Source organism: Malaclemys terrapin, chromosome 9, assembly GCF_027887155.1.
Source record: "Malaclemys terrapin pileata isolate rMalTer1 chromosome 9, rMalTer1.hap1, whole genome shotgun sequence".
Taxonomy (NCBI): Eukaryota; Metazoa; Chordata; order Testudines; family Emydidae; genus Malaclemys; species Malaclemys terrapin.
In genome coordinates this window covers 18,674,848-18,689,736 of record NC_071513.1, presented here as the reverse complement: position 1 = coordinate 18,689,736, position 14,889 = coordinate 18,674,848, and the positions used below count along the sequence as shown (strand labels likewise).

Genomic DNA, 14,889 nt, shown 5'->3' with positions numbered 1-14,889 from the left:
TTCAAGCAGCTTTTTTGTTGTGCTTGCGCCATACTTAGGCTCTAATTTTAACAAGACGCAATACTCTGTAACTTTTCAAAACACGAAGGACAAATTCATCTCTGGTGCAATTCTAGCAACTCCAGGGATGAATTTGGCCCAATCTTATTGTAGGCCCAGATCCTGCATTCAGAACCTCTGAGGCGCAGGTTCACATCAGTTGCCTTTTGCATGAAGGCAAAATTCTGACTACAGGGTGCTAGGTGACAGAGTGCACATTGGCCTCTCATCTCTGGGGCCAGACTCTCATCTCATTTACACTTGTGTTTCAGATTTGGTTAACTTCAAAGGATTTCCTCCTTAACTGAACCCAGATAAGTGGAGGAGCATCAGCCCCACCTCACACCCCCTTTCCCCTGCCCCATTCAAATACCGTCACTTGGTTCTGAAAAGGAAAATGATACACATTACAGAACAGTTACGGCTTGTGTGAAAAGTGCCAAGCTTGAAGTGAAATGCACTATGAAGATCCGACTACGCCAACTCCCTGTATAGCTAGTGGGGCTCCATATTTGGAGGACACAAATGCCACCACTTACATAGACTTTTCACTTGCAATCACCTCCCACACCTGTGCCCATTTTACCTGTAAAAGCTCCTTGGCAGACCCCCGTCTGTCTACGTCCATTTCCAGACAGCGGTTCAGAAAGTCTCGGAACACAGCAGAGAGTCTCTCAGGATTTTGAAGTTCTGGGGTTCCATTAGTAGCTATCAGATACAAAGCCTAGAGAAACATTAAACCAGAGGGTTTAACCTATTAACCTCAACATCTAATAGGTATTCCTGTTTAAGGCCAGGTCTACACTCGCAACTTTTGCTGGCAAAGCAATGTCCATTACAGGTGTGATTTTTCGGTGACATTTCTATGCTGGCAAAAGCCCTAGTGTAGATACATAAATGGCTTTTGTCCATGTAGCTTATTGCATTTGCTTAATAAGCTAGTCCAACAAAAGCAATTTTTTGCTGGCATAAGTTGTGCCTGCAAAGGGGAGCGGGGCAGGAAGGGGGGTTGCTAGTATAGCTACCATGGCAAAACATTTAAAGTGTAGACCAGGTCTAAACACATACACCTCTACCTTGATATAACGCTGTCCTCGGGAGCCAAAAAATCTTACCGCGTTATAGGTGAAACCGCGTTATATCAAACTTGCTTTGATCCACCAGCGTGCACAGCCCCGCCCCCCCGGAGCGCAGCTTTCCCGCGTAATATCTGAATTCGTGTTATATCAGGTTGCATTATATTGGGGTAGAGGTGTATTTCAAAGAAACAAGGAATAATTCAAGTGTATCTCTGCAGTGCTCACTGTTCCCTTAAACACCGCTTCCATATGACTGAGTGATGCAGTAGATACTTCCATTCATTCTGGACAACTGGTTATCACTGTGATTTTGTATCATAACTCAAGTGCAGTGCACCAGTTCATCAATTCAGAGAGGAAAATAGGGAAATTTAGGACTTGATTTTCAAAATACACCTACAATTGCATGTCCACTTTGCATGCCCACTTAACAGGTACACAAAGTAGATGGACATCTGCATGGTACAAGTTGCTAGAGAGTAAACTGAAGGTTTTGCCAGCTGGGCAAGTGACAATGGGACTCTGATCACTGGGGGGGAGGGGGAGGACAGTTTGGGACTACTGGCTAAGCACATTAGCTGGATGTTTTTGCAAAAGTATAGGGGCATGTCTACAATACAAAATTAAATTGACTAACTTATGTCGTCATACAGCCGTCACAGTAATGATATCACTTGTGCATGTCTACACTTTGCTCCTTGTGTCGGCGGTGTGCGTCCTCACCAGGAGCGCTTGCACCGACTGAACTGTCAGTGGAGGGATTGTGGGATGGCTCCTGAAAGCCAGCAACAGTCGATGTAATCAACGCTGTGTCAACATTGACACTGCATAGACCTAACTACATTGACATTGGCTCTACACCTTTCATGGAGGTGGAGTTATTAAGTCAGTGTAGTGAGCGAGTTACATCAGCGGGAGCAAAAATTTAGTACAGACACTTACAAAGTTAAGTCAACTTAAGATGCCTTGCATCAACCTAACTATAGTGTAGACCAGGACTAAGAAATTAACTAGTTAATGCAGACATTTCAAGTGTAATCTTTGTTTCAGAATATGCAATCCATTGAGATGAATGAGCTAGTTCACACTTCAAAAATGATTGTTTCAGAAGACTCAGAAAGATAAAACTATAACTGTTATGCTTGTTTCACATTTTCAAGGTCATCTTCTAAACCCAAAGTTGTAGAAACATAATTGGAACAAAATAAAAATAAAGGTGAAAGCTAAGATTCTGGAGCAAGCTAAGAATTCAGTGGCAAGGGTTGAATTCCACAGCAAGTTCCTGATTAAGCATTTCACTGGGCCATTTGAGTGCACAAATACTCAGTTTGTGCACACAATCACATCATCAGCAAATATAAGCATGGCACACAATTGCACATGCATTTGTGTCCCTTCATATTTGAAAATACGGTCCTTAATGCTTGTGGATAAGGAGTAGTATATGTTTGTCATGAGTTGAGGACACATCAGTGGACCTCCAACAATGTCTTATACTTTCATTCTGCTCTGCAAAACCCAATATGTTTGTTCTGGATATCTAATCAGAACACTGACACACAATCCTGCGAAGGGAACATACCCAATGAGGCCTGAGTGAAGATCATTAGACACATTTCACTTGTGATCGAGGCCTAGAAAGTTGAAAACCTATAGCACAAGCCTATTATGCCACTACAGGATGTTGTTATGACATGAACACTTTGAATCCTTTCGTAGGTTACAAAAGGGACCTATGGAACCCTACCAACTCTTCGCACTTGGACTTTCAGAATAAGAGGAGGCCTGGAAATCCCTCCCAAAAAAATGTTTCTGTTAAAACAGTACCAGTTCTGTCCCATTAGCATTCAAACAGAGAGTCACCACATCCACTTTTTTTTTTTTACCATCTTAAACATAGAGCAAGGCTTTCTAGGCCTAAAAGTTACCCTCTTAGAGCAACTGCCGTACACAAGCAGATATTTGCTTTGATCTTAGAGGGTACCTAGAATGTCAGGACAGATTCAGGTTTTATTTACACCACTGTCCATCCAGAGAAATTTGACTTCGCGGATATCTCTGGATTTACACTGATATCATTCAAATCTGTGTCACTGTGTCTGAGGACTGCTGAGTTCATAGCTGAATTGATCATTTTCAGCTTTTATCACCTAAATGACTCCATCCAGACTGGAGACATTCAAGAGGTCAGATGACTTTTTGTTTCCAATGGACTTTAAAACTTACTGACCCCCTTCTGTTTGCTGTAGGCTTAGTATCAATATACGAGTTGCATCTGCCCTGTTTTGAATTCCAAGTCAAACAGGAGCTGCAGGTTAAATGCAGTAGCCCTTTTAAAAGCTGACTCACTGTGCTGATTTCATCGCAATACATGAGTCATGAGGAATAGTCATCCTTAGCCAGGCAGTTCAGGGGAAGTGGGAAAGGAGGGAATTTTATCATTTATGTTTTGCAAAGTAGGGCAGAAAAAACATGTCCAGTATGTCGGAAGTGAGCACATTTCACATTGGTAGTAACTGAACTGCAAAGGGGCAGTAAGCATTTGGCATAGAGAAAAAAACAGGAAGGATTCAGCAGATAGTTATGGCTGCGATTTGGGAAAGTTAGATACAAACCTTATATGGGTCACGTGTCGTGCCCACGTGTGTTAGAATCAGTTTATGAGGACTCTCAGGCTGGGAACTGTAGCATCCAAAGCACTCTAGAAATATTTTGCAATTTTTGATGAAAACTAATACAACTCGTGCAACAGGTGACTCATAGATAAAAAAGAAGAAAAGTGGTTTTTTTTTAATTGAAGCTTGGGAGATCCAACATGGATTGCATTTTTGTGCATTCAGGCTTGTGTCTCAGGGCCTGAGTGCACGTCTGGCACAGTGAAAATCACTGTGAAAAGAGAGTAACACTATTGCAGGCTGTATTCATGGAACTGGAAGCGAATTAAGATCTCCAGAGGCCAGAAAAGGGCACATGTGTCATAGACGGTCTCTGAACACTTGTAGTTCAAAGTGGAATGCGTTTCCTCTGCGCCTGGGAAATGACACAGGCTTTTGCATCAGGATGGCTATTAACTCTGTCCATGATTAATGACCTTTAAATGCCTTTATTATTTATTTATACATTTATATTGGTGCCAGCAACTAAAGCACCTGGGCACCTTGCATTATTAAAACAATTATTCACAAAATAAAGTATCAACCCTTCAGTTTAAAGCTTTGCAGAACTCCCTGAACACAGACAAACCCTTAAACACAACCATTACAATGACCTATAAATCTGACAGCAAATTGGCCAAACAGGTCTGTGGCTAGAAGTTCCCCAGACCACCCATGGGAGCCGGTTTCAGAGGCATGGACCTGTCACTGAGGATGCCCTGAAGAGTTTACTTCTGGGAATTAGGGTGAGCCAACAGATCATAACTTCAGCAGGGAGAGAGACCACCTCTTTGATTTAACCTGGGTGGGAAGAGGTATAACTGAATTTGAATGCAGTCACAGATGAGAAGCCTAATTAGCTTTGCAATAATTGATTTGCAGCTTCTAATCCGCTCGCTGGTATCATATAGTATGGAGATAGCAGCAGGTCAAAATCAGCTGGATTTCAGAGGACCGGCTGGAGACTTCAGTGACGCTAATTTTCCTTGCCAGATTTTGGGCCAAATCCTGGGCATGAAGGTTTCCCTGAGGAAGATGATGGTGTATGGAATCATTCTCCCCACAAAGGAGCAAAGCACATCTGGTTGTGTTCAGAGGCCACTGCTGTAGCACCAGGGCTGCAGTAATAGTGTCTACTGCCCTGTCCTTTTGGAGGTGGGGCTCCCACTTTGTGTAATTATCAATCCACTCGCCATGTCCCTTCCCCCACAGTACCTCCGTGCAGTGGTGCAGAAAGCACTGGACAGAAGCAGTCTGCAGGTTCAAATTATTGTGTGCAAGTGAAGGAAAGCCCACAGTGCAGCCTTTCCACGCTTAGCACCACATACCCCCAAACTGTGGCTTTCCAAAAGAATCAAGAACCTTTTGCAAAAGGTTCTGCAACGTCAAGTTTGTTTAAAGCCCTATGGGAGACTTCATCCTTACTGTTCTTTTCCTTAATGGCAATGACCAACACAGTTTCGCCTCCACCATTATTTTTGTTCATCAGAGGCAGCGGTCTGTGTGCTGATGTGTGCAGTCTGGATATCACAGATCAGAACCTATGAGTATGTCTACACTGCAATAAAAGGCCTGCGGCATGGCCAAGGTTGGCCTGGGTCAGCTGATGCTGGCTTGTGGCACCTGGACTCACGGGGCTATGCAATTGCAGTGTAGATATTTGGACTTAGGCTGGAGCCTGGGCTCTGACTCCCTGTGAGGGGAGAGGGTCTCAAAGCCTGGGCTACAGCCCAAGCCCAGGTGTCTACATTGCAATGTTTGACTCCACTGCTAGGATTGCCAACCCTCCAGGACTGTCCTGGAGTCTCCAGGAAGTAAAGATTGTCATGTGATGAAACCTCCAGGAATACGTCCAATCAAAACTGGCAGCCCTACCCATTCCCTGAGCCCGAGTCAACTGACCAAGGGCCTGAGACTTGGGGCTGCAGGTATTTTACTGCAGCATAGCCGTATCTCATGAGAGAACCCAGAGGCCATGCTTTGTTCTGATATTCTCTCTACACAAATCTAGAATTATTTATGAAATGTTAATCCATGGTTTGAATTCCTCCTAGTGTCATAGGGAAGGGAGATACAAGCTGTACTTCCTCTGGTAAATGTGGGCTGCGGTACCACTCCAGGAATCCACCCCAGGGAAGGGAGACCAGTGTTTAACTGGGTGTTCATTCAGTCATACAATTATGTAAGATTGTCCCTTAATAGTCACTCATTTTAATATGCAAATTGATTAACATAGGAAAGGACTAAATTTCTTAGGACAAAAATGTCAACTGTTCCATAATATAAATGCCCCAATTTTTTACTACCAATATTTGTGTGAAAACGTAACTTTAAAACTGCATTACAGATTTCACTGTAAGACAAGACATTTCATTTATTTAACAAATATACACTGATCTGTGTTTGGGAAAATTCTGCTTTCCCCCCCCTGTTCTGTTTGAAATTCTTTTCACAAAACTCCATCAGCTGGAGAAACTTGGACTCAGAAAGATTCTTGTCATTAGAGATACGGCAGAAGGAGATTTCAGAAAACAAGCAGACATACTGAGAATTTTTTAGCATCCCTGAAGGCAAAAATGACACATATTGAGAATAACTCCATGTCACTTATCTTCTGAGGTGCCCTCATTTTTGTGCCTATAGCAACAGTGTATAACTGGTATGCTGCAATGATACTGTTGAAACAATATGGAGCTTGTGTGGTTTGGACAGGATTTTGTATCTAAAAGTGGGACAGCATAGAAGGACAGTGCTATATGATTCCACTTGCACCTTACCCTGAGAGGATTTTCATTAAGGTACGGGGGTTCTCCTTCCACCATTTCTATTGCCATGATCCCTAAGGACCAGATGTCAACTTTGGGGCCATATGCTTTCCTTGTCACTACTTCCGGTGCCATCCAGTAGGGAGTCCCCACCATTGTGCTCCGTTTGCTCTGCTCAGGTGTGATCTGAGCACAAAACCCAAAATCAGCTGCAGAGAAGGGAAAAAAATACTTGTTAACACCAACTTGGACTATGAAGGAAACAAATACAAATATTCCATTCTCCGCACAAGAATGCATCAAGGTATCTGGCTGGAAACATGGCCATGCTCTTGCTTACATAACAGGATATAACCAAACAACTATTGAATTTGATTGTTTAAGTTCTTTTAACAAAGTCGGACTCTACAGCTCTTATTTATGTGAGAAACTGCATGTCTTTCAGGCCCTTAGATCAGAACTCTGGGCTCCAAACATAGTCAAATAATTTTGAGTCACCTCAAAATTCTGAGGTTCTGAGATTTCCCTGTGTTGTTAAAATTGTTCTAAAATGAAACATTCCTTGGCTGCAGTAGCCAATGTACTATCACTTCCTTCTGATAACTGGCAGTTGGTTAGCAATTCCATAACAACCGCTGAAATAATGCCACCTGAACAAGAACACCTACTCAATTTGACAGATCCATCCATCCCGAGAAGAATGTTGTCACTCTTGATGTCTCTATGGATCACTTGGTTTGAATGCAAGAAATCCAGCGCTTGCAGGCACTGATATAAAAAAGGAACATAAAGGTAAAAATTAATGGCCTGATTTCATTATATGGGGGGATAAAAATATCTTTAAAAGATATAATTTCTAGATGAATTGTGAGTAATGGCAGAATATTGTGCTGTCAAGTGAAATAGCTTGCTGCTTCAACACTATTAGAATAATAACTTTCTAAATGAAGGCACATTAGATTTTGAATTAGAAATGTCAATTATTGTTACAGACTATAGCCTGCAAGCACAGACGGAATGATTGCTGCTACAGTGAATTTTGCCATCTCTATCTCATATGACAAACTATTATTTGCCAGAAAAGAAAAAAAGTTCTTTCAGTATGAACTGGATCACTATTGGCAAAATGCTGCATGACAAAGACTTTGGGGTTACAACCTACAGCAGATTTTTAAATATTTTTTAGTCACGTAATTTCTCATACTTGAACAAATTAGCATTTGTTTTTACTTGCACTTTTTTACATTCTGTGGCAAGATTATTTCCTTTTAAAGGCCAAGGAATAAGGTGCACTGCTGAACTACCGCAGGTAAACATTCACAGAAGCAAAGCTAAACACTACCAAATCAATAAAAAGTGCCATCAGAACTGAATTTTATTACAAAGATGACATTTTTCAGCAGAACATAGATCTGATTTCCTTTAAGACGCTCGTCCTTCTCCAGTATTAAAAAGACAACTTATCTCAAAATACATCTTTGTTTATCCTTTACATTCTTACCACACCATTACACTACATTACACACTATCCCAGCAAGCACATCCATGCATGGCACCTCTTACCTCCCTACAGACAGCTGCTATCTGTCCTTCATCCATACAGGTCTCAGTAACAACGTCCGTTAAAGAGCCTCCTGCCAAGTATTCCATAACTACCCAAAGTTCATCGCCTACTAGGTAGCTGAAACAAGAAAATGAAAACACCACCATCAGTAAGCACAACTATTTACAGAGCTGTTTTGACAAAAAGAAACTCACAGATGACTTTGCCTATTTGGCATTTTTCATTGAGGACCAGATATAATTAACAGTTCACAGTGTTAGAAGAATGTGTGTAGTCCAAATGAAAAGGTAATACGTTATAGGCAATACTTTAACTATACAGCAAGCTTTAGATAGTAAAAATGCAGTTTAGAAAATGTAAAGAATATTAAACTAGGCTGTCTCACATTACTTGTTTATATAGAAATATAACCATTAACTCCAAGAGGTATAAGATGCACAGCAGCCAATGGTGTCTGAAGATGGAATTTGATCAACAGTTTGGAAAACCTTGAATAATATAAAGATAGGGAAAGGAAATCCTTCATGTGCTGCCTGCAGAAAACACAATCCCGCTGTAGCTGAATGTTTTTCATGTAGCCTATCAGAAGCAAAGAAGTGACAATACAGCAAGAACATTTTTAGTGCATTTTTGAAGTATCCATGGAGATACAAAAACAATTTTAAAACTGACAAGGCATCAGTTTCTGAAGTGCTTTAAACATGAACATTAAAAAATAAATAAATAAATAAAATAATCCCAACAGGAATCTAGTCTTCACTGAAATTACATGAATGGTATCCTAGTGGGAAGCACCAGTTGACATAGATTCTATCACTATTTGCCAGGGCCCATTTAATAAAATAGGAAGAATGTGTCCTACTAATAAAACATGCAGATTTATGTAGTTATTGACATTTTTTTTCAGTAAAAGCACGTGCTGGTCAAAATTTTCAAAAATTGTGTCTACATAGTTTGCGGGAATCTTTCACATGCACACATGAAGGACAGCTTTCTGTATGTTTGTGTAAATGGATCCTTACATTCAGTGATCTGCTTTGTGTGCGCAAACGATCATTTGCACACAAAATTTAAAAAAAAATGGTCTGGCTAAATCTCTGACGCACCGTAGATAAACAAGCTCTGCAATGATAATGACTGGCACAACTTACCTGTCTAAATAGTTAACAATATTAGAGTTCTTATTTTCCCTCATGACCAGGATTTCATTAATAATTAGTTCCTTTTTAGGCTGTTGCTGGAGATTCATTTGCTTTATGGCCACCTACAATGACATTTTGTTAAATACTAAGTTTAATAGCATAAATGAATGAAAAAGAAATAAATGTGTTTGAGACCATATGTTTCAGAGCAGCTGAGAACTATACCAAACTGCCCTTTTATTAGGCATTGATGCTCAGTAACTTGCATTGCAATACTCTGCTTTATACTTTGAAATCCACACTATTTCACCCACTACTTGGGTGCCAATTACAGAGTACATGTCTTATTTTGCAAAGTATATAAAATGGCTTTAAAAATGTCACCTGCTCCTTAATATCACTAACATTCTGCAGTCCTAGCTTATTCCAAAATGGTCTCAATCCATTGCATTCATTTTTGCAAGTAATTAGTGATTTTGGTACTTTGAGTAACATAAAAAAATAAAACCATCTTGCAATAGTATGGCAACAATACAAGTTCAATAACTATTCTCCACAGGGAAGATTATTTATTCCCCTTACATAAATTATATAAAATTTCATACAAAAAGTGACATTAAAAGAACATTATTAAGGCAGAAGAGACATACTTAATTCTGACATTTCCTAACTTGAGTGCTTGACTTGGCAACCGAAATAATAGTCTTTTAATAAAGTCTTGTGTGCAATTTTCTAGGTTTGTAAAAAATAAAAAAACCTGTAACCCCCACCAACCAGATATTCCATCTCATAGCATCATACTGGCACCAAGGTGGGTCATCAGCAGGGTTAGAACCTCTAGATCCACCACACAGATCTCTGCCACTTGAGCTAATGAAGTAGTTGATAGCAAAATTAGATTGTCATCCTCTATGTGGACCAATGTTAGAAGGGAAAGAGATACTTTGCCAGCGGGTTTCACAGATGTTTGTAAATAGCAGAGGAATGGTGAGAGGCAAATCTTGGGTTCCGCCCCAGACTGCAGACTCTTCTGCCCATATCCGCCCCAAGTATGACTTCTTTTGCCATGTCCTCTGAACCTGTCCCGACCCCAGGCTTGTCTCTTCTTCCCCACCCTGGTTGCTCATCCCAGTCCCATTCACTTCACCTACCCAGTCCCAGTCTCCACTCATCAGGCTTTTTATCCCAGTTCCACTCTCCTTGACCAACCTGTCCTAGTCTCCCCATCTAGACTCTCCATTCCACTCCCAGTCTTCACCCTCCCCTGTGCTCCCAGTCTCCTTGCCCAAACATTTCCAATCTCCCCTAGTTCCTTGTCCCCTATCTCCTTGCCCAGCCAATCCCAGTTCACCCTAACCTGGCTTCTCATCCAATCTATCTCCTTCCCTCCCACCCCTGGCCTTCCGTCACCTTCCCACCTCTCCCTTGCTTATGTTCCCCCTCCCCATTGTCTTCCTCCCTGGACTCTTCATTTGGTCTCCCCCACCTCCCCAACTCTTTGTCGCACTCTCCTTGCACAGCTGGTCCCCGTTCTCCCTCTGCACACTGGTTTCCAGTCTTAGTCTCCTTGCACAGCCAGTCCACCTTCCCCAACCCAGCTCCCAGTCTCACACTCTTTGCCCAGCCAGTTCCAGTTTCCCCCCAACCCCTACTCCCTGCTTCCCCTTTTCCTCCCCATCCACCACCCTCCTTGTCTAAATCTACTCCTAACCCTCATCCCAGGTCTGACTCTTGTCCCCTCCACATTTGAATCAGGCAGCTTCCTTCTCCACACTGCCCGGACCCAGCGGTGGGGGTGCGGGAGTGGTAATTGTCTCCTTGTTTTCATTCCTGGGGCCCAGCCCACAGCAGCAACTTCAAGAAAAGTGCTACTCAACCCCCAGCTGGAACATGCCCAGTGCAGACAGAATTTGGGGGAACTGAACTGCTAAAAATCTAAGACATCTCTACTGAGCACACATAGTGATTTTTCAAACGCTTATAACATTGCCAAATTTGAGCAGATTATTAATTGGGATGCAAAGGCATATCCCTGATAGAAAGGCGAAATTTCAAGTCCCTGCTCCAAAGCATGGAGACACTAGAGATTCTCAAAGAAAAGGTTGCCAGAATTTTTAAACATGGACAAAATAATGTAGTTTTCAATAGCCTCATTCTCAGAGATAGCTGAACCATTTTGACTAAAAAATTTCAAAAATAATGTGTGGCCTGCAGCAGATCTCTGGCAACTGAAAACAGGGTCTTATAACAGGAAATGTCAGGCAACCGTTATATGACTTGGTATTATCTGTCCCATATGCACCAGAGGTGAAATTCACTCCATCTCAAAAAACAAAGGGTTTGAATGGGGAATGAATGAAATCCAGCCTATCTAACATGGGACAAGCAGCCCCTTCATGGCCACTACTCCAGCTCTGTGTTGGCCTCTTTGGACCTGGTTAAGAAATCACTTCCCTGGAATGCAGGTGAGCAGGAACTGTAAGGCATCCAAACAAGGAGTCCCAGATAGACCCCTCCCACAAGAACTGGGTAAGGTCCCAATACTCCAAGCACTTATACATGTGCTTAACTTTAAGCACATGAGCAGTCAGTCAATGGGATTATTTCTGTGATTAAATTAAGCACGTGTGTAGACGTTTGCAGGATTGGGGCCTAAACATGTATTTTCATGGTAGATGTTAACTATTCTAAACCATTCTAAAGGGTACAGGAACCCTTATAAAAATACCATTACTGTATATTAGTCACATAATCAGTTTAATGTGTTTGTGTTTGTGATCCTGAGAGAAGTCACTGGGAGCTTTGGTGGTCAGCACCTCTGAAAATCATGCCATTTTTATTTGGATGTTTAAATATAGCTTTACGGGTCTCACTTTAGTCACCTAATCTTGCAAATGTTGACCTTTATACAGGATTTTATATAATTTAAAAAACTTTGGTTTGAAAAAAAAGAAAAGAAATGAACATGAAGGCGACAACTAAAAGTAGCAAAACTTGGGAAGTTCAAAGTCAAGACATTCTTAATTTAAGATCTCATTCATTCTCCACTCCCCGCACCGTGACCAGCTATTGCAAGGTCACACTTAGATCAATGTGTAGTGTCTTGTACTGTGAGACATGACCTAAGCATAAATGGATGTTTTCAGGACAGATCTTTACCTTTAATTTTGAGTTTTCTTGTTTTTAATGGTCTGGGTCAACCAACTTCAATGTCACTAAAATATAAAATTGTGGCTTAATAATGCTCTGTCTTTAATTAATATTTGCAATGCACTTTGAAGATGAAAAGTGCTGTAGATAAGTGTTAAGGGATATTACTATAGTTGAATCAATTATTAAGATAAATTGGAACTAAGTGACGGAAACATCCATCGGCTAATCTGACAACAGGTTGTTGTGTTAATACATTCAGTAATTAAGACAGAGCTAGCATGTCCTTCTGTGCAGGATATAACTTCTCTTTTCATACTATTTCTGGTTACGCATTCTGGCAGTGCTTAATAATGCTATTGGACAACTCTCTCAGGTCACTGCAATGAACCGTATTTATTCCTAATACCAATTAGAGATGGGATGAACTGTTTGACAAACCCAGGGTATCTTCAAGCCTGGGGTTATCCATAAGTCTGTAGTTAGGTTAGAGGATGCACAATCTATATTGCTCACTAATCTAAAGTCTGATCTACACAAGTTTTTTGTGTTGTAAATTTATTTTTTACTCTTTTGATATAAATACCTTTATACTGGTATAACTGCTTCCACACTATAGGATCACACAGATCAGTAACAAAAACGATGTGTAAACCAGCAATAGGTGCTATTTGGGATGCCTTTACAGGTTTCTCTGTATACCACAAATACAACCAGGAATGCCGTAATAGTCTAGGTTGCTAGTTGGGATTGATAAAATTTAAGAGGATGCAAGAACTGGTTTGAGGAAAGAGTAGGTAGGGGAAATATTCCACTTAACAACTGGCCATACTAAAGGTGAAGTTCTGGTTCTATTTAAGTTAATAGCAAAGCAAAGTAACTGATACCTATATGTCAACAATGAGTATGACGTAATATTCATGATAAAAGAGAAAATATTAAAGAATTACATAAAAATCTGGATTTAATATTAGCACTCACCTCTTGTCCTGTGGCAATGTCTATTGCTGTATAAACAGTACCCGATGCCCTAGAAAAAAACAGAAGCCAAGAAATGAGGAGATGTACAGTGCCTTGGAGCAAAGTTAAATGCATACACCATATCTCTGCCTAAGAGGTTTACAAAACACCTTTATTCAGCCAGCACCATATTTAGCTGTGTACAACAAGCCACCGCATCATGCAAAGGATGCAAGATAAAAACCCAAGCTCAGCACCTGAGTGAAAGGAGCACCCGGAGTCATTTGTTGTGACTAGACCTGGCCAAAATGAAAGCAATTTTTTTCTATGAAAAATGCTTTTTATTTATGTTTTGGGCTTTTTGGTTGAAAAATTAAAAACCAAAAATGGTTCAGGGTCCTTTCCCCCCCCCCCCCCAAAAAGCCAAACATTTTTGCATCCAAATTATGACAAAAAATGCAAAATTTTCATTTTCTTCTGTTTTGTTATTGCAGGAAATAAGCTACATCTCCCAACCAGCTCTACCTATGACCCCTCCAGATGATTTAGGGGTACACTTTATGAGCTTCAGAGGGAGCTGTGCTCAGTCCTCCTTTCCAAGGAGTGCTCTGGGACTCTGGCAGTGGAGGATAAGAAAGCAGGCAAAAATTAGGGAAAAGGATTCCCTTTGTAGATCTTCCAGAAGTAAGGGTATGTCTACACTACCCGCTGGATCGGCGGGTAGCGATCGATCTATCCGGGATTGATTTATCGCGTGTAGTGCAGACGCGATAAATTGATCCCCGATCGCTCTCCCGTTGACTGCTGAACTCCAGCCCGGCGAGAGGCAGAAGCAAAGTCGATGGGGGAGCGGCGGCCGTTGATCCCACGCCGCGAGGACGCGAAGTAAGTGATTCTAAGTTGATCTAAGATACATCGACTTCGGCTACGCTATTCTCGTAGCTGAAGTTGTGTATCTTAGATCGATCTCCCCTCCCCCGGTGTAGACCAGGCCTAAGACACAGTCACAAACTGAGGACTATCAGTGCCTGAGATGCCGTTAGTTTACTACCCAAAGATTACAGCCTACACTGGGTTTGCTTGTAGGCTTTCTGCAGAGCCACTGTTTGTTGTCTTTAGTCTTAAAGCAACAAGCAACCCTTGACAATATCTCAATTTTCCTAAAGGTTTATCTTAACATTGATGAAAAACATCTAGGAGAGATTCAAATGTGGTTGAGTTGAGCTACTTATGTTTTTTCCTAGCTTCTTGGATGAAGCGCTGCAAAGTTTATTTCCTATTCTCAACATCCCATTTTCTGCCCAATTGCTCACCTTCTATGAGCTCTCTTTTTGTTTTTCAACATTGCACAGCTGTCCCGATATTTTAAATGTTTTCCTCAGAGCCAGAGTTTGCTGATCTTCACAACATGGATGGATGATTTAGGAAGCCTGAGGTTCTTCTTGAGGCAGAGATTTGCTGAGGCCTCGGGCTGGCCCTGAGTTAACTTGCTATATTGCACTATGTGATTTTTAATTGTATACATGCACTTAGAGA

At 41.2% G+C, this 14,889-nt stretch overlaps 1 protein-coding gene across 3 annotated transcripts in view; it reads right to left on the bottom strand.

The window, feature by feature from the left end:
- PAK3 (p21 (RAC1) activated kinase 3) overlaps positions 1-14,889 on the bottom strand; it is a 190,503-nt gene that overhangs the window by 6,850 nt on the left and 168,764 nt on the right. For all 3 annotated transcript variants that reach the window (XM_054040344.1, XM_054040343.1, XM_054040345.1), the window contains 6 exons: positions 13,375-13,423; positions 9,253-9,365; positions 8,101-8,218; positions 7,206-7,305; positions 6,550-6,746; positions 626-763 (listed from right to left, as the gene is read on the bottom strand). In XM_054040344.1, coding sequence (XP_053896319.1) covers positions 626-763; positions 6,550-6,746; positions 7,206-7,305; positions 8,101-8,218; positions 9,253-9,365; positions 13,375-13,423 — 715 coding nt within the window. The remainder of the gene's footprint in view (positions 1-625; positions 764-6,549; positions 6,747-7,205; positions 7,306-8,100; positions 8,219-9,252; positions 9,366-13,374; positions 13,424-14,889) is intronic.